Source organism: Sinohyriopsis cumingii, chromosome 6 (genome assembly GCF_028554795.1).
Source record: "Sinohyriopsis cumingii isolate HCF-2022 chromosome 6, ASM2855479v2, whole genome shotgun sequence".
In the NCBI taxonomy this organism is placed as follows: Eukaryota; Metazoa; Mollusca; class Bivalvia; order Unionida; family Unionidae; genus Sinohyriopsis; species Sinohyriopsis cumingii.
The window spans coordinates 80,469,013-80,494,288 of record NC_142966.1 but is presented as its reverse complement, the minus strand read 5'-3'; the positions used below and the strand labels follow the sequence as shown (position 1 = coordinate 80,494,288).

General features: G+C 33.1%; 1 protein-coding gene across 1 annotated transcript in view; it reads left to right on the top strand.

The window, feature by feature from the left end:
* The window catches only part of LOC149797310 (uncharacterized), a 60,199-nt gene that overhangs the window by 18,514 nt on the left and 16,409 nt on the right, over nucleotides 1-25,276 (top strand). The window contains exon 5 of the mRNA XM_089960744.1: nucleotides 5,850-5,944. Within this exon, the coding sequence (XP_089816870.1) occupies nucleotides 5,850-5,944 (95 nt within the window). The remainder of the gene's footprint in view (nucleotides 1-5,849; nucleotides 5,945-25,276) is intronic.

Genomic DNA, 25,276 nt, shown 5'->3' with positions numbered 1-25,276 from the left:
TCTAACGGATTGATAAATAAGCATTTTCCTACCTTTCACTCAAATACACCTATACTGGCTTTCCTCTGGTACGTAGTCATACTTTCGATGTCAAACTTACAAAGCATCCTTTTTAAGTCCAGTCCTCCACGATTTTCGACCGATGTACAATGCATCGCTGTTACACGATATTGGTAAGCTGGCATCACATACTTAGGGAGGCAACTCATGAAATCCAATATATGTCTCTAGGACAAGGCACTAAAATATCAGTTCGATCCGCGAAGGTGTAGATAGGGTTATTCTACCTGAACCTTGTTTAGCGAAGATGTGGAGCATCATACCACAGACATGTAGCATCATGTCCCACCCAATTATATTATCCTGAAACCAGGCCGACCAGTTCTAATAACAACCTTTTAATGCTGAGGGCTACGCAAGGCAGGTACTAGTGCCATTTTTATGTCTTTGGTATTATTCAGCCGGGGTTCGAACCCGCGATCTCTCACATCCGAGGTGGACGCTTCAACCTTAGGCCAACATAATGGTTCCCTTTTCATGTGACCTAGCCCATTCAATGGAAAATTACTTGATTCTTCTAGAACCATCCAAAGCCCACCAACCAATGAAAAAAGGTCGAATCTCGTGAACATATTGACTAATAATTGTATTATTAGTAACTGTTGATCGTTGTAAGAATCTATTTATAGATCCTATGCAATTTTCCTTTCATAGTATCCCTAAAATTGACCCTTGTCACGTGGGCTAAATGAAACTAAATATAATAACTATACTTTACAGTCATGAGTAAAAATTACAAATATTAGATAAAGTCTTGCACCAGGTGTTGCACGTGATATAGATTTACATAACATTACGGGGCCCCGAGTGGCCGAGTGGTCTAAAGCGCTCTCCGTTACGGATCACTGCCGTCTCACCTCTGTCTGCGCCGGTTCGAGTCTCGGACTCAGCTAATGTGGGTATGTGAGAAAGCTTGCCAGTAGCTTCTTGTGGGTCGGTGGTTCTTTCCGAGGTTTTCCCGGGTTCTTCCTCTACCATTAATACCGGCCGCCATATATAGCCTGTCGTGTGCTGAGGAATGTCGTTAAACCCCACAACAACAACAACAACATAACATTACACAAAAAAATAATGATACTTAGTTAAACTAAACTGTATTGATTTCATGACCTCTCACTTAGATGGTAGAAAGAGTTCACGAAGAGCGCAAATGTTTAACCGTTTGTATTCTTTGAAGAGGAAAAGATAGAAAAGCTCGTCGGAAATAGCAAACTTTGTGCAGTTGGGAGGGATCTTGAAACGTTTTACCGGCTATACACACTCAACATTTTTCGGAGCATATATCAAGTTATTAAATCATCACAAATTGTTATTAACGCTGAAAAGGAAGTTAGAACTAGATTAAGCAATACCTGCCAAATTATTTTGACATGATAATGGAGGAATAATGGAGAGGGGAAAAGAGATTCAAATGATATCCCCCCTTCACTAGGTAAAGAAATAATAATTGAAAACACATTTTGTTTTCTTTTTTTGTTGCGGGTCTTCTTTGCTGATTAACTAAGTAGTTGAAATCAAATTAAAACCTGCGAAAGATTATTTAAGCGTAGAAGGGCACTAAAAGTGGTTCTCCCAATTGCATTATATATATATATATATATATATATATATATATATATATATATATATATATATATATATATATATATATATATATATATATATATATATATATATATGTGTGTGTGTGTGTGTGTATATATATATATATATATATATATATATATATATATATATATATATATATATATATAATGCATATTTTCTCCTTGTGGCATGCACGATATGAAGCCTCGCTGTCCTAACGTTGTCTAACCCTTGACCAAATAATACTGTAATTGAAGACATTAACCTTATATTCTTTATATGTATCACAAAGTTAGCAACCTCTGTCTTAAAAAGGTCAATCTTATAAGCAAAGTGGTCAGTGAAATGCAGTTAGCCATAAACGGTTTATTCTTGTCACCAATTAGTTCAACAGGTGCGTTGAAGTGCAAACTGAAGAGTTTGAACACGTGCCTTTTGAGCAACTCATGACCATTTGAACTTTCTCTAACTAATACAGATTTATATTAAAAATGGTAATGTGAAGAAAGGTCTCAACTACAGTGATGCTGAAGGACCATTACGTGACTGTTTGCCATATATGGTTATCTACCTCACCAATCCAGTGTACAAACAGAAAATATAAACTTTCCATTTCGATGCAAAGAGTCGATTTTGTTGTTGTGCATTACAGTACTGAAAGCCGATACGATGTAAGATTGAGACATGTTCACCTCTCCCTGATGTTAAGTTCGGCGTCTACTTGAGATATCAAGTCCTTTATATTAGACGAAAAATAACTTTAACGTGGAAAGAGGTACATACTATTGGTACATTGATCGTAGACCTGGTTATTGTATAATATGAGATATGATTTATTCCATATCACCAAAGTGAAATTTGATAGTTGCTGATATCAAGAAAAACACTTAAAATCAAAGCAATTCCAAACAGATTATTTAATTACTAAAGCACATATATTAAAACAGCGCCATTTTCATATAAACTAATAGTGACGCATACAAATAATTGAATTCACACAGAGCGAAAGTGAAATGTTTGGCCTAATTACTTTATTTTTTTGGTAAGATCAGCAAGTCACGCTTAAATCTTATGAATGAGTAATCTAAGAGGAATTGAAACAATGAAAACAATATACGTCTCATTTTTCACAAAAAATATTCGCTTCTAGGTGACCACGGTAAAAAGTCGGCGCGGTATTATCTCCCCATTCAGATTTAACAATATCTGTACGTCGACAGGTATAACAAACCTGATCTGGGTTCACTCATTCTAAAGCGTACAATTTACCCAAATAAAGGCTTTCTTTGAAAAATAAACTTCATTTCTTCAGATTATATTTTTTCAGTCAATGAGCGACCAGTTTTGTTCAAATATGATTTTTCTTATGCTGCCATAGGTCGATATTGTGCCCCACACATATAATGATATTGACAGGCGGTTTAGGGTATGATATCGCCTATTCATTAAAATCTGCAAAAATCTTCAGATCCTCTTGTCTGCACACATTGGTGTACATTTTATTCACTTACCGGTATTTCTCGTGGCTGTTTAGCTACTGTCTGCTGAAGGTTTCTTTTGGCGACTACTACATACTACTTCTGGATACAATCCTGTGTTTGGCGACGTGTAAATTTACCTGAAATAAATAGCACAGCCCACTTTCTTGTGGCTATATTGAATTTCGCGCTTGGCATGACTGTTAAAAATAATATTAGGTGTCTAAACTGTACGCAGGTGTGTTCCAAAAAGATCTTAATGAAGGAAAATTGCACATTTTAATAAACAGGTGACATCATATTCACACATCGTCAATCAGTATGAACACAGATTTGGGCTTTTGATTTATCGGACTGATGCTACACATGGACTGGTTACGTAATTCATACAACAATTACTTGCATGTGACCATATACAATATGTATTTCTTTGCATCTCAAAAAATTGTTTTCGACAAGCGAAACTATGTATCCTTAATGCTAATACAGTCTGGAGCAGTATTAACGGTTATAAAAAAAAATATATTAAGGTTGGCCATAGGTAGAAGGGTAACCCTTACACAAGCCCCGGAGAGGGGAGTGGGATCTCTATGTGTATGGATATTGGAGTCAGAAATTGATTAATTAAGTTAGCACAATATATGCGAGTTATAGTTTCTGTCACGTTTGAAAAGAGTTAAGCCTATGCGTGTGACTATGCTGATTTGTATTTAGATAATGTTTTTTATGTTTATTTTCTTTCTAAATTAGAACATGCTGCATAGAAAACGTGTCTTGCGTTAGGGGAACTGTTACTCCTGTCTAGTTCCTAGAGAGTTGTCTAACCTCAGTGCCTCGTACATGTATTCCATCCTAGTCAAATTGTCAGTGACAGTGTGAATACACATGCCGAAGCACGGTCGAAGGTATAATTATGTCACAGACGAGAGTACTGGGGTCTGAGTAAGAAAAAATTGGGTACGGTGATACCCACCGATTTGTTAGCAGATCTTTTGGTACCTGAAATGAAACCTAAACATTAATGTTTCATTAACAGTACACACTGAATGAAACGTAAGTAATAGAAAACGCGGACAACTTTTCGCACACATGTTGCAAGTTTGTTCATGAAAATTAACCCATTTGATTTCTTTAAAGAGATATGTTGATAAAGAAATCTGAAATCGGCACAATACTTGGACATGAAGGATCGTTAGTATCTTTGTTTCCATTTAGCGACTGTTCCTTTAGAGCTAGTGAATAAAGGTTGATAATCGTAGATAAAGAAATTATATGCAATAGATAAAGCTGTTCGAAAGGCCAATTAGCAAATGTTCATTAATGCTTCCTTTAAGTATTAAGCTCTGCATAACTCGTGTTTGTTTTCTATCACATTAATGCAATACACTTGCTGGTAACGTAGAAGTTTATGTACAGTAGAAAACGTACAATGTTCTGTCAACAAAACAAGTATGACAAGTATAATGGAAATTTGGCCACCTTAAAATATCTCCATGGAAACGTGATTTGTTCGTGAAAATTACAAGAATATGCACATTTTAATTTGAATCAAGGTTGTTCAAAAATATCATAGCACGACTTCCCAGACTATTCATTTCGAAGTCGGATAGATTAAACGTTTTCAAGGCATAAATCTGGAACACGTACTTTTTCTTATTTTAAAGCTGATTGGACAGGCTGTAATATTGATGCTTTTATCATGTATCTACATTGTTCTGGTATTTCATGTCTTCCGGGCACAACTCTTGAATCTACTTCTCTCCATTTATTCATTCATGGCGTGTGATACACATGTACCTCACTTATCACTTGAAAAGTGTCGCATTTGCGCGTGTTTTGTTGCTGCTTGATTGCCTATTGGGTTAAGTGACCAGGTTAATGGCAAATTAGGACACTTCAGAAAGAAAAAAAGTGGACTCTGATCACAATTACTTTACCTTTATAGTCTATACATTGCGTTCGCAATACTGAACTTTCCACTGTGTCCAAATCCTAATAAATTGTATGTTAATCTAAATACCTTCAACGATGAACTCACTGTGAAGTTCTTGTCATAGGTTATCGGGAATGTTCAGAGAGGCTGGATTGTAAATAAAGCACCAAACAACGGCGTCACCGATTTCACTTCCGCATAATCATCAATATTAGTCATTTGAAGCTATTTGTTTTATTGCCAAGACGTGTCATATTGACGAGAGCAAATGAAATGCCATGTGTTGAGATTCAGAGGAATAACACAGAGGAAAACTCACGAACACGAGAACATGGGTTACAAAATAGGCAAAAGGAATTGCCCAATCTTTGAAACGAAAACATCAACAACACCCAAGTGTATCAGAGCAAGAAGATATATTTTATGATATTTGGAGGCTGGAATTGTTTTGTTTTTCCAAATATTCTAAGCCCCTTTTATGCCTCAAAATTTCAAACGTTCACTCCGTATGCTTAAACTGAGAATACCTTTACTATGCACTCTTCGACTTGTTAGTAAGAAAATTGCGAATTAAAGAGTACCAGAAAGACAATATGGTGACTATATCAAACTTCAGTAAAGGTAATGCATACTAATTTTTTCTTTTCACTGTAAATATACATTATCAGTACCTTTTAAAGCAGATTCAGTTCCTTTCGATTCGACATGATATGTATGTAATAAAGTAAGAGTGTAAACTACTTTACATTTTATAAATTAAGAGATATTAAACCTATCATTGCATTTTCTAGCCACCACAGATTTTCAAACTGGAACAACCAAGTCTTTGGCATAAAGGACGAAGAAGAGAAATGGGTCATTCACCAGCAGCAGTTTGTGCTAGAAAGTATGTATGCATACGTGCAAATATAATGTATTTTGTTCTAAACTGTGTAACCTTCTTTTGAAAGGTCTGAAATGTTGTTGGATTAAAACTCGAATACTTGAACAATGACAGTATTTACTATATCACATTTAATAACGGCTTAAGACTGAGTGTTTTTCTTCAGCTGAGATTAATTGCAGATTAAATTTTTCCCTTGAAGATAAATTGACTACTTCTTATGGATTAAACATTTTTCTGCAAATTACTTCCGATTTTGAAACAAGTCTTCCTTTGTCAAGGGGAATAAATGACATCTTCAGAAATGTAATTTTTGAAGACCATTGAAGATAGTGCTTACACGGTAACTAGACTTACATGACTATTATCAGTGACATGGTGTCTTATGCATATGACCTGCATGGAGCTTCCATAAAAAACAGATACCGAATGTTTTTCCAGTCTAGTAGCCATCCCACGTGGTTCTTTCATACTAAGCGTGTAAGCAGTCTTGCCTAATACGATCTTTCTGAAAATGTAAAAATATATTATATTTTACAATCATCTTCTTCCCTTATAAAACCACACTGTTCTTCAAATTGGCTAGTGTTTTATGTAATTGGTGCAGCATGGTTTTGCTTGAGTTGTTTTGACAGAAGCTATAAATTATTTCATTGCGGTGTTCAAATTTCTAGTTATTTCCTTTCTTATGATTGTTACAAAGTATGTTCAGCATATCGCAAATTGAAAGATAAATAAATTATTAAAAAATCTTAATCAGAACACCAAGAAAACGTGCCGAGAGCTACCAGTAATGAAATATGCACGTTTGAACAAAACGCAAGTGCTTCATTGTTAATGAAACACACATGGAGCATATTCTTTTCATCCTTTCAAAAGTTGGCACTTTGGACAGATAATTCGTAAGATCGCATCGTGATGTTCCATTCTTACGACGGGAGTATAGTAATTTGGTCAAATATGTGCGTTACGGTCTACATAAATTTAATTAGTTCTTTGCGCCCAATAATGCGAAACTTTTTCAAGTGTCCATTTGACGTAATGGAGATTAATTCCTTATATATGCAGTGAAAATGTTAATTTTTCACAAATTACAAGTGTCTGTTGCTAGTGAAGCATTGGCATACTAAAATAATCTTAGAAAGCTTTAAGAAGAGTCGTTCACTTCAGACTTTGTGTCTGCATAAAACATTCATCTTAAATGGCGTTATATTAATGAAAAGATGTATGGAATTCCAAAAACACCTACGAGAATACAAGAACACACTAGAGTCAGGTATTGCAAACCCTATGGACATACATATCACAAATTCAAAATAAACTATAGATAAAATATTCTCTCATCAGACACAAAACAAATACTGTCAAGGAGGTATTCTCCTCGTAACACATGTACTACCCAGCTGTCCCCAATAAAAAAGCAATATTTAGGAGGCATTAGCGAATTCCAGATTCTTCGGTACACCGAAAAACTACAAGCAAAGTACCACCATTGTCAGAAACAAACGACACAAAATAATAAATTGACTTTTCCAACTATACCACTGAGAATGCATGGATATTAAAAGGTATTTTTTGCTACAGGGATTATTAGAATAATTATACGACATTTATTTATGTTCGAATCTACATATTTTCTTTCCTTCTTAAATGTATTTGTATTCAAATTTTTACATTTCTTAGCCTTTCGAGTAGTCACAAATCGAAATACGCCATATATTTAAATCATTCCATCTAGATTATGTTACACATATATATGTCCCCTCCTAGACACAGCACAACACTCCAAAAATGCTGATCTTTGAAACACTAGTTACTGACAATTGTATACATGAACTTTGACCCAACGGTACCATACAAATGTAGGCTCCCACTGAGTTAATAATTCTGTAATTAGACACGAATGCAGGAGCTAAGTTAGTACTCTTGATTATAATAATTTTTGCCCTTATGTCAATAACGAGCTAACTTACCTCAAATGTGGCTGTTTATAAGAAAGATGGAATCAGATCAAGGCAAACTTTTACAGCACCAGTGAAACAGAAACCTGTTGAATACTGTTATGCATTAATTTTTTGTCTGTTTATTTTATTTTTTATAATTAATTATATGCTATTGTAATGTAACGTTGTTTACTGGACTTAACCGTGTCCAAAAAACTAAGTTAATTTCTGCTTGACCTGATTGACTTTTTTATTTTTTATATTTCATTTTTGTTAACAACTAACAATAACTTCATTATTCTCTATGAATATGAGCTTATTAACCAAGTTATTGTTAAGGTATACAAGAAGTGGTAAATCTGTTGATCAGGGTCAGGTGTTTTGGGGATTCTTTTTACAGGCTATTATGTTGTAAGTAAACAAGACTCGTAAGATTATTCTAGAAGGTTGTTTTCCATTAGATAATGATTGCTTTTAGACAATGCGAATGTGACCTGAGGTCAAGCAGAGAATGTTATCATCTTGTGACTGTGAGGATTTTACCAGTCGTGCTTTAACATCTGGCATTTTAAGTTATATTATGTGGTGACCAGTTTGGGATGAATTTTATATTCTTCAAATTATTGAATTCAAGTGATTATTTTCTCAGGAAATACAAAAGCGCTCTGACAATTTCTTGGATAAAGACATTCATTAGAGTTTATACTGAATTCAAACCTGGAATAATATTTCTGTGATTCAACAGGAGACTGTTGACACATCAGTACTTCGTAGGCTATAACAGACACGTCATCGCCTTCAAGTTTGGATCTCTTTGGGGCTTGAACTGAGTTTCATTCGTGACATTGCGTCTCTAATTCGTGGATTAGTTTTGATGTAATTCGCAATATTCAAGTTCATTTTTTCCCCTTCTTTTTCACTTTGTATTCTAGGGAAATAAATTATTTATTAAATTTTACAAAACTTGTCTTCACTCCTTTCTGTTACTTATTTTAAGAGCATAGACTCGTAGCAACACTTTTTATATTACTTCTTGATACGTATGCTTAAATTACAAAGGTAGACAATGGGCATGTTGCCATTTTGGAATTCGGTATACCGGTATTGTAAGATTGAGAAAATAAATAAATCTGATAAGCTTATATACATAATGTTTATTACCTTGCGTCGGTCATGTGAAGTGTTTTTAAACATATAGATTGGCATGTACGCATCACTTATTAGGTTGCAATAAATAAATAAAGGCAGATAGATCTAAAATTGTGATTTACGGTTAATAACTTAATTTTGCTGATTTATTATCAGTATATATATATATATATATATATATATATATATATATATATATATATATATATATATATATATATATATATATGTTAACCTTACTAAAACATTATGTATAATTAGTCCTTTGTGGGAGCCGCCATATTTAATTGACAGTATGTCGTGCAGAAGTTAGGGTGAAGCTCTACTGTTTAGTATTGCTTAGGGTTAGATTTTTAAAGAAAAAGAATTTCCTAGTTTTCCTCGCTGGTTATACCGGCTATTTCGAAAAGACCTTGTATATCTTAGATATAGTTAGTTAAACAGTCAGGGTCGCTTAATTTGGTTTATCAATGATGGGTACAATTTGGGTCATTTAGTATACAGTTTTGTCATACTTCTGTTATACATCTATCAAAGAACTGCTAGATCCGCTTGGTCATTTTCATTTCCTTGACTTATTTTCACTTCCTGGACTTAAGAAGTTCATTGTAAGAACAAGAGTCAATATTTTTTGTTTGTTTTACATTTTATTTATTTTGTAATTCGTCCAGTGCACTTTCAGAAGCTCGTATCATTAACTGTGGTGAAATGCGTTTTTACTACTTAAATAATGGTTAAAGATGGTGTTCTGTAGACTAATGCACGCACATATTAGCATATAGGATGGGTCATTTTGGTTAGATGCTTGCTTAGATTATATACAAGTTCTACAGTTACAGTATCAGAAAATAATTCAACTACAGAACACGAAAGAAAGATAGAGGTATGTCAAAATTCTCTTCATTGTGCATGCTGCAGATGCATTCAGCTTCCATTTTCACTTGCCACTTTCTCAATGATAATATCTGTAACAGCGCAATATCGATAAACACTTCTTTCATGTCATAGTTTTCTATGTTAATCTTTCTCGATTCTCTGCGATATAACGGTTTCATTAGAAATACGGGATGCGAAAATTACCGTAATGATAATTATTTGCCTTGACATAGTTTCTAGATAAATACTGACTTTAAAACATGTTATTTTTTTGATAATCTGTTAATTTGATTTTGCGACGTAAGTTTGTGGCAGTCGTTTCTGCATATGCGTATAAAATAGTCTTAATGGAAAGTCATGGTAAATCGTTTCAGTTTACGCGTCGTGAATGACAAATTATCATTTCGTGAATAACTGTCAATTTTTTATTCATTTTGTGAACTTCATATGCTATTTTGATGAAGTAAATAAAGTATGTTATCTTTGCCTTGTTCATATATTTAGTTGAATTTGATGCTCTAACTAGATGAGTCATAATCCCTATATTGTTGATTAAATTTGACGATTCAGTGCTAAATCGAGGACAAAAGCACCAGGCCAAAATGCAAATTCGACCAACCAGATACGTTTACACTATACTGGCAAACTTGGGTAAAAACAAAGATAGTTTTCACGTACGAGTCTATTAAGCCTATTTTGACATCTGAAATAATATATAGCTGCATATATCCTCATTATTCTTGCTGTGATTCTTGATCTTTCCACACTTACCCCTTTAGCTGCAGTTCTCCGAATGACCTGCTAAGTATTTATAAATCAAGTTCCAGACTTTTATGCAAAGAAATAAGGCTTGGCTTTGTGCACATTGCGGACAGAACGTGGTGTCAAAAGCACTACCAAAGCAGCTTTAACTTCGTGTATCAAATAAAGTGGGGCAGATCTATACCTTATTCATTTATTCTGCACCAAAGCCCAGACCGTACAAAATCTGAAATACATTCTGAGGACCAGGTATACGTATATATCGTCAGTAGAGGAGGTGTCAAATACCAAAATTATAATATACTTCAAACAAAGATTGTACATGTCTATGATGTTCTCCGAGATACGTATGTATAGAAAACAGCTATTCATTGATTGGCCAGTATACAAAACAGATATTCATTCATTGGCCAGTATACAAAACAGCTTTTCATTGATTGGCCAGTATACAAAACAGATATTCATTCATTGGCCAGTATACAAAACAGCTTTTCATTGATTGGCCAGCATATTATGCAGCAGCAGAGTTATAGTTCTGCACTGGCTCAACAATATATGCAGTTGTTTTATCAATATTTAAAGTCTCTTGATGTCAAATTCAAGTTACAAATTTCTGAAAAATGGTAAATTCCCAAAATCTACACAGTAATGCTCATTAACCATTATAATACTGCATTGTGTATGTTTCACGAATAAATGTACACAGCTGACAGTTCCCTGTCCGGTTCTGGTTATATGTGTAACTTCCTTTGATAATTTTAAAGTAATTATTCTGTAACTATTGTTATGTATATTTAATTTGTATTGTTTCTTTTCTCAGTGATTATATGTTATGTATATTTGTATTTTAATTAACCTTAGTCCAACATCTAGGAAATGCTTTACTGACAAAGTATATTTATTTTGTAAACAACGTAATGCATAGCTAATATTTCTTTATGATTATAGATTAAATATTCAGATTATTATTATTGGAGGTAATCATGTTTATTTGAATCTGAGTATAGGACATTCGTTTTCTCATTGGAAATTGCTAAACTCGTTGAAAACTTTTAAAGGACTTAGAAAGGAGACTGACCTACATCATGGCTCTATTATGTCACGAATCTGTGGTCATCAACTAAGTAACATAAAGAAGCAAAACCAACAAGTTTTGTTAAACTTCACAAATAATTTTTTATTATCAAAGTTAAAAGTGAAAATGTGAGAGGAACTTACAGTATAATGAAGTGAATCCAAAATAATCCTGATCAAATTCTAAGAAAGTCCAAACAAATCAAATGTTCCCTATACATTTGAAAACCGGAAATGTTGTCAAGATGGCTTTATCCAGTGCTCCTTTGAATAATTCATAATAGTTCCAGAATAATATTATAGTCCAAATAATTAGCACTTTCTATTTCCACTGAATGGTGGAAAGAAATGTTTTCCTCTCGAATAATATATTAAGTACAACATAAAACACGCCTGCAGACATAAAACAGGAACACAAGGAATGAGAATGACTCCAAAATAAGAATAAATCTGATTGCTCGGTTCTCTTCTTATATATACCTTCTATTATGACTATATTTCACAACATATTCCGCGTGACGGGTCCTACTACTCAATTTATCTTGAACTTGCCTATTCGTATGACGTAACCCAACATGCGGGAAATTACTTAATTCTTCTAGAACTGACAACATCCCATTAGCCAATGCAAAATTAACCTATGGGGTAACAAACTCTTCTTATTATTAGGATTATTATTAGTAATTGTCAACACATACGTAAGCATCTATTTATAGAGCCTATATAATTTTAAGCTCTTAACAGGCCCTGTCACTTAGGCAAAATCTACTAGAAGATAATATGTACAATTCGAAGCCATGAATAAAAAAATTACAAAAATTAATATCAAGAGTTACAAAAGTAGAGATATACATAACAATTATTGTATCTTATTTTTATATCAATCTTGTTTACTTGAAAAATTACTCATTTCTGCCTTAACATACGAAGTGGAATCTGTTTTATTGTATTGTTCACTTTTTTAATTTGGGTATATTGATTTATTAAAATTATTCATTGGAATTACAAAGTGCTCATTATTATGTTTTGGACTAAATCGTTATTTTGTAATTATTATGAATTCATTCAATGACCATTTGGATTATATTATTGTCTCAAATCATGATTTGTTAGCACATCCCCACATTCCAAGCCATTGGCATGTTAGCACATTCGAGACTACAGGCACATCATCTCATTAATATTGGGATATATTTAGACTTGTGACATATATAAGTTGCGGGTCTATTTGCGATTTAATTCACAAGACTGCAAGTACTTTTTATAGTTTCAATTTATATTCTAGCCAAACAATTATCTGTTGAATTTTACAAAGCTTGATGGCTTATACTCTTTTCTTTTACTTAGCTTAAAAGCAAAGAATTGTAACTTTACACATACACACACACACACACACACACACAAACACACACACACACACACACACACACACACACACACATATATATATATATATATATATATATATATATATATATATATATATATATATATATATATATATATATATATATATATATATATATATATATATATAAGTAATGTCCATAAATCCATAAATATATTTATTCAAACTAACTATATCATATACTGACTAAATACACTTATACATATTTTGGATATGAACATATATCGCTAAGGTACATACATACATGCTTTATATCGGTTGATGGGAAATCAACTATCCATAGGTCTGTGTGAATTTAATAGCAATATGCAAATACAAGGAAACTCAGAATGATTGGACTGGATTGAAATCAATGCCGTTTTGGGCATTTCTAAAGATAGTCCTTCTTATTTTATCATACATATACACTGATGGAGCAAATTTCTGGAATGCATATATGAATATACATTTTTATATCCAGGACCATCAGTTATAACCCAAAATAGCCACACAACTTTGTTCGAGAGTAAATTAATGGTTATTTTGGATAAACATGTTTATTTACATTGCTGCTATACATTTAAGTTTAGGGTGAATAATTGAGATATAAAAATTTTCGTATCGAACGAAAGATGCAAAAATGCATGATTATAATGTTTACGGGCTATACATTGTACACATGATTAGGGAATCTGCTATTTGCAACTGAAGTGGAATACGAATGGAACCTTAAGTCATCTCAAAATGAAATATGTGAATTGCTTGTAAACGTCTTAATGAAATGTATGTACAGTTTAGATAGATGTATGTATGGGCATTTTCCTGCATATGTTTATATATTACCGGGGGGGGGGGGCAGTTGATAAAGAGTATCGGTCTAGAACTGCACATGAAAACTGCAAACAATGGATGCACATATGTCATGAAAGAGGAAATACATATATTTCTAAACAGCACCCATAAATACATTATCTAAGTATATATAAATGCATATAAATTCAGATGTCCACAGTATCATTTCGTAAAAACACAAAGAATGTCAGAAAATAGTATTATCCATTAAACATGGTGATATTTACATCTAGTTTTGTTTTAATAGTCAGATGTGTATTACAACATGTACAAGGTGTACACATATTCAAATAAGGGATATTTGACACTTAGAACTATTTGTATATGTTTCTAAGCGAAACGTATTATTGCACAATTTCCCGCCCTTAGCACATATTTTGTTACATTTTTTTTTCTTCATAAAGAGCACATTTGTAATATCATTTGCAGGACGGAATTGTCATTACGAAGGTGGTGGTAAAGTTACATTTATATCAGTTTATATGATAAGGAAATATGACTGTTTTGATCAAGGTTCTGCTGTCTTACAGACAGAGACTGTTTACAACGTAATAATTTTCGTGGCTAATCTGAAGCAAGTGCTTTAACTCATCAGATAAGGAATACGATAAAAGGAACATGGTAAACATTACGCATGATGAATTTTGTAATAAATCTCTCTTTTCATGTGACATCGAATACGTAAATGTCTGGCTGACCACCAGGCGTCAGGTAAACGCAATCACCACTATGTAGGAATTTGAAAACACCACGGCTTTACACTTGAGTGTTTTTAAACTTTATAGCTAATTTTAAGTCTTAACTTGTACAAGATAATTCCATTGTTCCAAATATGTGTTTAGCGGAATTGCTGTTCAGCTTAAACAAAAACGTTTAAAACACAATTTATAGGTACCTAATTGTCCAGGTCGGAATGTATGTACTAACAAATATATGTTGTTACGACCATGTGTTCTTAAATAAGTAACAGAAAGATGCAAACCAACAAGTTTGGCACAATCAACAAATTAGTTCATTTGTCTAAGTTACAAAGTAAAAATCTATGTAAGATACAAAGTAAAAAATTTGTGAGAAACTTACAGTATTGTGAATTAAAACCAAAATATCACAAGTCCAAAAGCAAAAAAAATGTTCCGAATGAATTCTAATAATCTTGAATGTGCTGATGTACCAACAGTCCTGACGTATCACAGTGATATTATCAAAAATGTCTCAGAATGAATTCACAATAATTTCAAAGTAGTCTTTTTGTCCAAGTTAAAGTCAATGAGTACTTTATAATTTCAGTGAATAATTTTAATAAACGATTCCTCTCAAATTATATCTGAACACAATTAAAAATGATTCCACATACTGATATTAAGATAGGAATAAAATAAGTTTTGTTTATCAACCTTATATAAAAGATGACCATGATGTGGTTACAAAAAAACTCTTCCCGAATATTTTAAGTTTGTAAACAAGGCTAGACTTTAAACCCAGATATCAGCAAATAAATTGTTAATTACTTAACACCATGCCGAAAAGCTGGTACACACCAGAACTATATCCTCAGTCATAGACAAAGGGCAAGCACACAATAAATATTAAATGTACAGAACAAGATATATCGTACATCTTTAATTGCAATTAAACAATAACACAATAATTAGGTCAATATTCACATTGTTTGAAATACATAAAGACTGATGACCATTTTCCCCACGAGTTGCTCTTTGCATTCACTAATATTATCCGTATGCATACCGGTTTCGAGAAAAGTTATGAAGGTTGTCAGTGTTGAATAAATATATGTTAAACTTAACTCGGGTTGTATAATGTTTTCTAATAACAACATATATATTTTATTACATGCTCACTTGAAATTCTCAACAGTATATTGTTTTGTTCAGTTCCAAAATTATATTATAGTTTTCTCTTACCACTGTCGTACTTGTTGCCATGTTTAAAAAAAAACAAACAAAAAAAAAACCAAAAAAAAAACCACGCTGATTGGACTAGTATAAGAAACGTTTAATAATTTCTTGATCTCTCTTACAAAATTCACACATGTCATTTTCAGTGATTCGATTGTTGCCATAAAGATTTGTTACGAATATGTTATGTTAAATATTGTACTGGAATTCTCATTTTCATGTCATGGACTTTTTTTTATTTTTGTGAATAAAATATTTTAGTTTCTTCTTGTAATATATTACCTATATCATTACCCCACTATGTAGATTGCTTACTGTCTACTGTGTTTTTAATTTTTTTGTATTTAAGGTATCATAAAATATTCTGCGTCCCCTTTAATCTTTTAGAAGTTGATGTTGTTGTAGGGTTTAACGCCATTTTTCAGTACGAGAGAGGCTATATATGGCGGCCAGTATAACTGGTGGAGGAAGAACATTGGAAAACCCCGGGACGAACCTCCGACTCACGAGAAAGTACTGGCAAGCTTTTTCACATACCCATATTAGCCGAGCCTGAGACTCGAACCCACGCAGACAGAGGTGAGATGGCGGTGATCCGGAACAATGAACGCTTTAGACCACTTGGTCACTCTGGGTCTCGAAATGTCTTTTAGAAACTTTAGAATATTCACGTTACAAAGGAAACGTTTTTTTTAAATATTATTTCATCTTGTTTATTACTCAACGTATTTAACCATTCTGTAGATGTTCTGGTATTCACCGCTTCATGAGCGGTAAAACTGTTCAGTTTATTCTATTGTGCGCTTTGATTTTATTTCCTATAAAATAATGTAAAGCAAATCAGTTGTGAATACTACTTCCAAGTTTTTAATGTACTTTAGTCCCAAAACAATTATTTCAAAACTCCTGTCATTTTCAAATGTTTCCTCTAAATAAAGGTCCAATTTAATGATCTGAAAGTTATTTTGTTAAAACACAATGAGTTCATCATCTTCTTCTTATTAATAAAATATGTCTGTACAATTTCATTATTCTACAACAGAGTTTCTCTTTTTTATGCTTAAGCGGTTTTTGTAAAGTGGAAACAATAGCATGTAAATGTTTCAAGTCTTGTAAAGACAAAGAAATTATTTTAATGGTCTGAAAATACTGTTAGGTCATCTACATGTTAATATGAATATTCATATTAAATTTCGTTCGAATACCTTAAGTCATGTACACCTGAACGCGCTTACAAAGTTTGAATCCGAAACGTCCAAAACATGTCTTTAAAAAATATTGAAAAGTCAAGCAAATGTCATTATAACCTAACTGGTGTTTGTGACCCATTCAAGTATTTAAAATACACGATTTGATTTGATTCTGCTGAATGGTTTTTGAGCTATATTGCTTACAAGAAAATATGACGGATCTAGAGCATACAACTAATGTCTTCCTCCTTTTGGGGCAGGGAAATAAGGCCTCATCATTCCCGCATGATTTACACGGATACTCGATTCATTTTATTTGTTGCTAAGAACTACATCCCATATCCAGTCTAAAGTTAATAGTCAAAACGTGAAATGCACAAAAAGTACAGGATTTTAACTGCCTCGGTATTTTATGTGAAATTTTGGATTGAAATTGTCTACAATTTTTAAACACTACAAATTTTGATTTGCAATTATGGAACCATTTGTCATAACTGTCATGGACACATTTAGCCAAAACTTTTTCATCTTTGGAATATAATATATATTTTGGCATATGTTGTTCCTTATTTGATTCTCAAACACCAAAGTGAAAACTGATAACTTTCGTACATTTCATTGTTAACATTTATATTAAACACAAAGATTCCTCTTTCTGAGTCAGTATTTTTCTGTTGAATAAGCATCTTTTACTAAAATATTCCAATCCAGAAATATCTGATACTGCCGTAAATATTTAACGTTTGGCAACTTAAGCAAATAGTCTCTCTCTGAAATTTCGGTGACCACTTCAATGTTTCTTCATTAGGAATAGAGAAGCTTTGAATTTAAGCACATATTCCTATCTTCCTGATTTTAGTGAAATTGGAGCCTGAAACAAAAGAAAACTGAAAAAGTTAGATTCTTCTCAGTTGTACTTCCAATTTAAATTAACTTGTTGAAGATTTTAGCGGTATCTTAAGATACTTACCCATGAAAACAATGAAGCTGCCGTTGACTGTCGTGCAAGACGCTGATAAAAAAAAACAACAAAAAAACATCTGAAACTAAAGCTTGTGTTCTGATTTATATACCCTGATAAATAAATAACTGAAACATAAGCTTGGTGAATCGAACTGTTGAATTTTAGGCCAGATTTTCGAAACAGTATGCAAGTTGTTATGCTATTTAAGAGTGGACTACTTTCAGCTTTTTGACAACCCCTTAAATGATTTGAATTTAGTCTATTCATCAGACCATGAATTGATGAGGTACATACATAATGGTGACTTTATCCCGTTCCCTTCCTCCCTCCCCCTCTCTCTCTCTTTCTCTCTCTATCCGAAGCATATCATGTTAACTATAGTTTCAGCAAGTTCTAGACAATAATGCAAAAGCTATGGAATAAAATCTCTTAGTTCAATGGTGAATGTTTTCAGTAGCTAGGACAAGCTAGCGCTACTCCCTAATTTCGACATCGGGACATAAGGGTAAAAGTAATTAAACAGGTCGAAATTAATACTGATGTTTTATCATGTGCGTATGTATACAGCGTAGGATGTACTTTGGGTACTTGGACCATATAGACCCATGGAGACAGCTCATGTTAATGATTTAATGACCAAGGACAACTGTGTGCTATGTTGGCAGGCAACTGCTTGTTGTAGTTTGATTGGTTATATGCAAATATTGAACGCTATTTTCCACGTATTCATGCACGGTTATATAAGGTTTTATTAATGTATTTGAAACGCGTTTTTCAAAGACATTTTCTAATTTTCACTTTATTAGATGAAAAAATGTAATTCTAAGTATCAACATGTATTATTTTTTTACGTTTGCTGAAGTACGTACCGAAAACTTTATTTCCAATACTTACGTATTGTGTGTAGATGGTGTCACGGAAGTGTGTGTACCAAATAACTTGTCATGGACAAAAATGTTGAAAGATTGCTGATTCTCACAGCGTTAGCCGGGGTGAATGTTTATTAGTTTTGATGATTTCGAAATACTGACTTATGTTCATTCATTTTGGTAGTGTACATAGTGCCAACAGTGTGGGCCCATTTATCCCAAATTTTCTGGCTCTGGATTGGACCACACTCATAGTATTTGTAGTACTATTTATCTCTGCATTGTCAAAATGCTGATAAACCTTATCAGGATGCAGCCCATTTGACCGAAGCAATCTTCAGCCGCAGTGGTGTATGGAATATCTCAAAGGGAGTCGTCGAAATTTTGGCTTTAACCTGGATAATGCGGTTTTTGAGATGATACTGGTTAGCCAAATGAAATGATTATATCAGCAAGATAAGGAAATTCCTGAGATTCTTCAGAAAATTCTTGTGCATGGACGCAACGAGATGACATTACTGGTATATGCATTCGTGCGTAGCAGACACACTTAGCGACCTTGTAATAAATTCTTATCTACTTACACATTCATTCAGGATTTCTTCCAAAGAAATCAAGGTAAATAGGATTAATTATAGAGATTCTACAGAGATTCTAACCCAGGTCCGTGGGTACACGTCACCCACAGCCTTGCCTACGCGCACCAGTCCATATTCCATTACGACTAGAGGACGAAATACAAAGTCTCTAACCTTATATGATTATTTACACTAAATATTAATTCTGCTTAGTATTATCAAGCATTTCTCCTGTAGAATCTAGGGATATCATTATCAACTTTCCATTCCGGATCCGGTCCGCGAATGTGTTCTATCCGGCTCTCGGGGCAAATTAAAACAACACAGAAATCTGACCCGTGAACAGTAATTATATTAAAGAAATTCTTGTTTGCGGCCATCGAGTGGTCTTAGAAAATGCAATCTGGCCCTTGGCCGAAAAAGGTTGTGCACCCCTGCTGTATGTATGTATGTATGTATGTATGTATATATATATATATATATATATATATATATATATATATATATATATATATATATATATATATATATATATATATATATATGCGTGACAATCTAATGCACCGTCATTCTTATTGTAGAACATAACCTCGACCAAATTGTTCATACATTTATTACATATGTTGATAAATCCATATCTTTGCCACATATTAGTTGATAAATCCATATATCCATATGTCACTCCTATCTGCTGATAAAATGCATTCATGAACTATACAATTTGGTTATATCTATTGCTGAACTTTGTGGGAGTTTATGGCTTATCAATTGTTATTGTACAGGTGAAGTAAGAGTGTGACCTAGGGTGCCAGAGATTCAGTCATCATTAATTTGAATATAAATAAATAATAAAAAATATCTCGTTCACGTGATTGTATTTTTACTAGATCCAGTTCTACCCGGTTTCATCGTTTCAGATGGCTTTGACTCCTGTGTCATGAGGTCTATGGTGTCAATTTTTTTGTCTATATGTCCACATAAAGCAGGTACGAAAATTTAACTAATATCGAACTATCTGAAGACAAAATGTTCAAACATGGAAACGTGCATGATATATATTTTCTTTTCTGTAGATAGGATGATCAAGTTGTCATTCGCTATAACGCTTTATGAGTACTTTTCACGTATCGAGATATAAACTACTAAGTCGTACGAACGATCGCCTGATTGTGTATACTTTGCTATCCATAATACATTACTTTCTCCATTAAATTCATTTATCTGCCTATATTTATATTTCTGCTAACAATAGACTGATACTGCCCATAATAAAAATGATGATGATACACAGGCTTGAGAAGTACACCCATGTTGATAACTTTGCAATTATTAGAAAAATATTTCATAAGGTAATCAATAAAAGTTCAGATTTTCAGCAGCAAGACTATCGGTCATTTAACTAAAATACAGCCACTCACATTGTGTGTTTATTGTAAATTGACTTTCGGAAAATCTTAACTAAATATTAATATAAGTAAGACTAATATGTCTCATTGATTGAATATAATGTTTTCAGACAACATGTATCCTCCCGAAAAAAAATATAAGAAAGCAAAAGAGAAAGAACAGATAAAGTAAAACTTACTCTATGGAATGAGTCGGTATAAACTGCCTTTGAAACAAAATGATCCATTTGAATGAAAGAAGTCTTTGAACAAATAAACTGCTTGATATGGTTTTGGAGTTTATAAAGCAAGTATTTGTACACCATGGACCGATACAATGTTTGTTACGAGTCTAAGCTATTAAAATAAGTAACAGAAAAGAGTGAAGACAACAAGCTTTTTAAAATGTAAAAATTAATTTATTTCCCTAGAATACAAAGTGAAAAATGAGAAATAAAGAACCTACGATATTGCAAATTAAATCCAAAAATAATCTAAGGATTAAAACACCAGTCCTATCAATGAAAAGTTCTTAGTGAATCTCAGTTCAAATCCCGATGAAATTCAAGATGGAATGTGATGATGTCTCTGTTGTGGTCAGCAAATTAATGATGTGTCAGCAGTTCCTTGTTGAATCACTGAAAATATTATTCCAGTTTTGAATTCAGTATAAATTCCAGTGAATGCCTTTGTCCAGCACTTTTGTATTTCCAGGGGGAAAAAATCATTTGAATTCAATAATTTGAAAAAATAATATTTCATCCCAAACTGGAAACAACATAATACATCTTAACGTGTCAAGTGTTTTAAACCCAATGTACAAACCTTTATCAAAGCATCAGTTATGCGACCGATTTAAACGCAAAACAGATTCCCGGACGTAGGTCAAGAGTTCATTCTTCTGGAAACAAATAGAAGCTTGTTACTAATTGGCATGTGATAAATATCATGTAGTCTAGGTATGACCTTGACTCAACTTAATGAGTCTTGCTCTGAGACAAATACAACATAATATAAAAAGATGTTTACTTGAATAATAATTCGGTCAATCAGCTCATGCTCACAGAATCTAATGAAGCTATTTTTAGTTGTTTACATAAGTGTAATTAAAAAATAAAATCAATCAGGTCCAGCAAAAATGAACTCAGTTTTGGACAAGGTCAAGTTCAGTAAACAATGATTCATTAAAATAACATGTAATGAAATAAAACAATTTAAAACTAACAAGCAAACAATTAAATTAAATATAATAACATGTTAATTTTCTTCATACTTATATCTATACCAACTGCAATTTCATTAAGATCTGCATTTATTATTCAACACTGTCTATCAGTTAATAATGATAACATAAAGGTTTTGTACTTTTTTTGACAATATCTCAACACAGTAAAATGATTACATCCACTTACAGTATATCCTAAATTTAAACAATCATAAAATGACATTTATGTTTATTTTCAACAGGTAGTTAAATTTTGCCATTTTAGTGTAACAGTTAATGGGGTATTTTGCACGTATGTAGAATGTTTTCAGAGTTGTTTCAGTACATTCTTGAGTGTTAAGAAAAAGAGTGTAGTGAAACTACTGCATCGAAACCAATTTGAAACATTGCTTTTTAACAAAATGGCGGAGCATTGTGTGTGCAATGGATAGCTTAGTAGATGATAACATAAAGATGCAGAACACGAGAGAAATCTTATATGCGATACTTCTGTCACAGAAGCCATCTTGGGTATCTGGTCACTAATCCTCCAAAATTGACAGTGATATCGACATGTGGTTTCCAAAGTAAGACTTCTTAATGTACCTAGTTGGCTCTAAATAAAAAAATTGTGCTGATCTGACATTCAATATTGCCTCCACAGCGGCCATCTTGAAAATTTTATTGGTACAATTCCTAGATGGAAACTTTTATCGACATCTGTGGTTGGTTGATCCAGAAGAGTTCTTTTGACGTGCAGTTGGTAATAAATGGAAATAGTGCCAGTCTGACGTACCGTATTGTCATCAAGACAACCATCTTGAAACTATTGTTTATTTACTCCTCCTAAATAAAGAAACATTTGGACAGAAGGTTTTCACCAAAGACTAATTCTGATACCATGTTGGTTCTGAATGAAAAACAAGTTTGATCTCAAATATGATCTCTGTGACAGCCATGCAGACTATTTTATTTATGCTGCTCCTCCATAATGGAACGTCAGATCGACATTGGATATTCACCACAAAACTCCTTTTGGTATCATAATAGTCGTGAATGAAAATGATACAAGTCTAACACTCAATATGACCCCACGTGATGGCCATGTTGTCAATTTTGTTATTGTTTCTCTAGAATGTTCGTCATATCAACATAGAATTTCGCCAAAATGAACCGTATTATATCGGTATGACCCTTACAAAAGTGTGCTACACAGAAAACCAATCTGACTGCCACAATGAACATAACGAAAATCTTTTCACTAATTATTCCGAGTGGATTATCATATGCAATTTGGGTTTTCATCAAAAGAACTGTTATTTTGTCTAGTTTGTACTAATCGAACACGATGCCTATCTTACATTCAATTTGGTCAGCAATTTGAAAAGCTTATCGCCCACACATTTGAGATATGTTTTCAACGAGAGACATTTAAACAAAGAAACAGTCTTGTCTTAAATTCCTTGAAACAGTTGAGTGTTAGTATCTTCGATGTACTTTTGTTCAACTCTAGCGGTCACATTATTCCGATCATACTTGTTATGAATTCATTTGTAGATGAGGTATTTCTCCACATGATATCTCATTTCTACGACCTTGGGTTCATAGTCAGTCATAAATAGTTTGCATTAAAGTTTCAATTCAAGTTTCTTCGTTTTTGTCTCTATCCTAAATACTTGAATGAATTTTCTTCGTACATGGCTGACTTTTTATGAAGTGATAAAAGTTTATTCTGCGACACAATTGCTTGTGCTTTCACCCATTGGTCAAGGTAGCAGTAATATAAAATTTGCTTTACGGTTTTTGTTGAAGTGAGCTGTTGTATATAACTCCTTTTGTCAGCTTAAACACAATAAAATAGACGTATATGTAGCAAATTGCATTTCAACCAGTATTTCTTCCTAGATAATACATAGCAGTTTGGAGTGGGGTTCAAAGTACTATCCCCTGGGAACGGGACAGGGAAAGGGATAACTTTATGCATATGGATTCATTGTACATTATTTGTACATTCTTAGTAAAGTTTTTATGTTTGGCTTAGATTGTTTCCTCAGTGTATTCTTATTGATATATTGGGAATCATGGCACCTGGTGACGGGATGCATTTTGATGAGAACCATTCCCGCATCACAAAATATAGGTCACTATGATCGATAGTTCATGAATCACTGACTTCAGTTACATTTTCTTAAAGTTTGTGTTTTACACTCTATTTATGTTCATTGTTTTGGGTGTATCAAATACAGCCCTGCGAGACAGACGTTTTATGATAGAAATTTTGTTAAAATCTCTATGTTGATATGACATAATTATGGGTTACTGCACTTGTATGGGAAAATATGAACCAGGTTTTCGAATTATATAATGCACGACCTTTGGATTACAGTATATCCATCCGACAAAATGAGTTCATATTGTCCCATACAAATGCAGTAACCATTTTATTATATGCTCATTTTCTTATTCTACCTAAGGCTTAATTTTATAAACAAATAACAAGAAACAAAGTAACTGCATGTATGCCGTATTCCAAACTAATTACAGCAGCGCAGATTATCATTACACAACAACAACATTATTAATGCACACATAACTCCGCCCAGATAAATTTGAACTTAGTTGCGTGCTAGACATAACTTTCGAAAGAAAACGGCGTTTTGGTCTACTTAAAATTGAAATTTGAAGTCATAATGTGAATGAATGCGCATTGCAGCAACTTTTCCATTAGATTTTGGTATTTTTGTCGATTCTACGAAATGCTGTTGTTATGGACTGGATGTATATGTGCCAACTGTAGGTGAGGTACATCGGATTTCAACAGCGTTTTGACGTCTGCAAGTGTTTTTATGTTCTGTCACTGAATGTTTGAAATCATAATGTGGGAAAAATATGAAGACTTTCAATTGCAATTATCAAAAAGACGCTATTTATTTCATTTTGAGTTCAGTAAAGAGGATGTAATTGTACTTGGAATATAGTTAAAATTACAGTACGATGTGTAATCAAGTTTGCGAACCCATGACATAGCTCATGTAAGTCGGATTTGCAAACGTGGCAAAGCAGCTCGTATGAGGCAGTCCAAGAAACATCTGCTTTAGTTTATTCAGTTGGTTTACTTCATCCACAGACAAGTACAATAAATCAAAAGTGCTGGCGTCTGCGTCCATTGTTTATTTTCAATAGAAA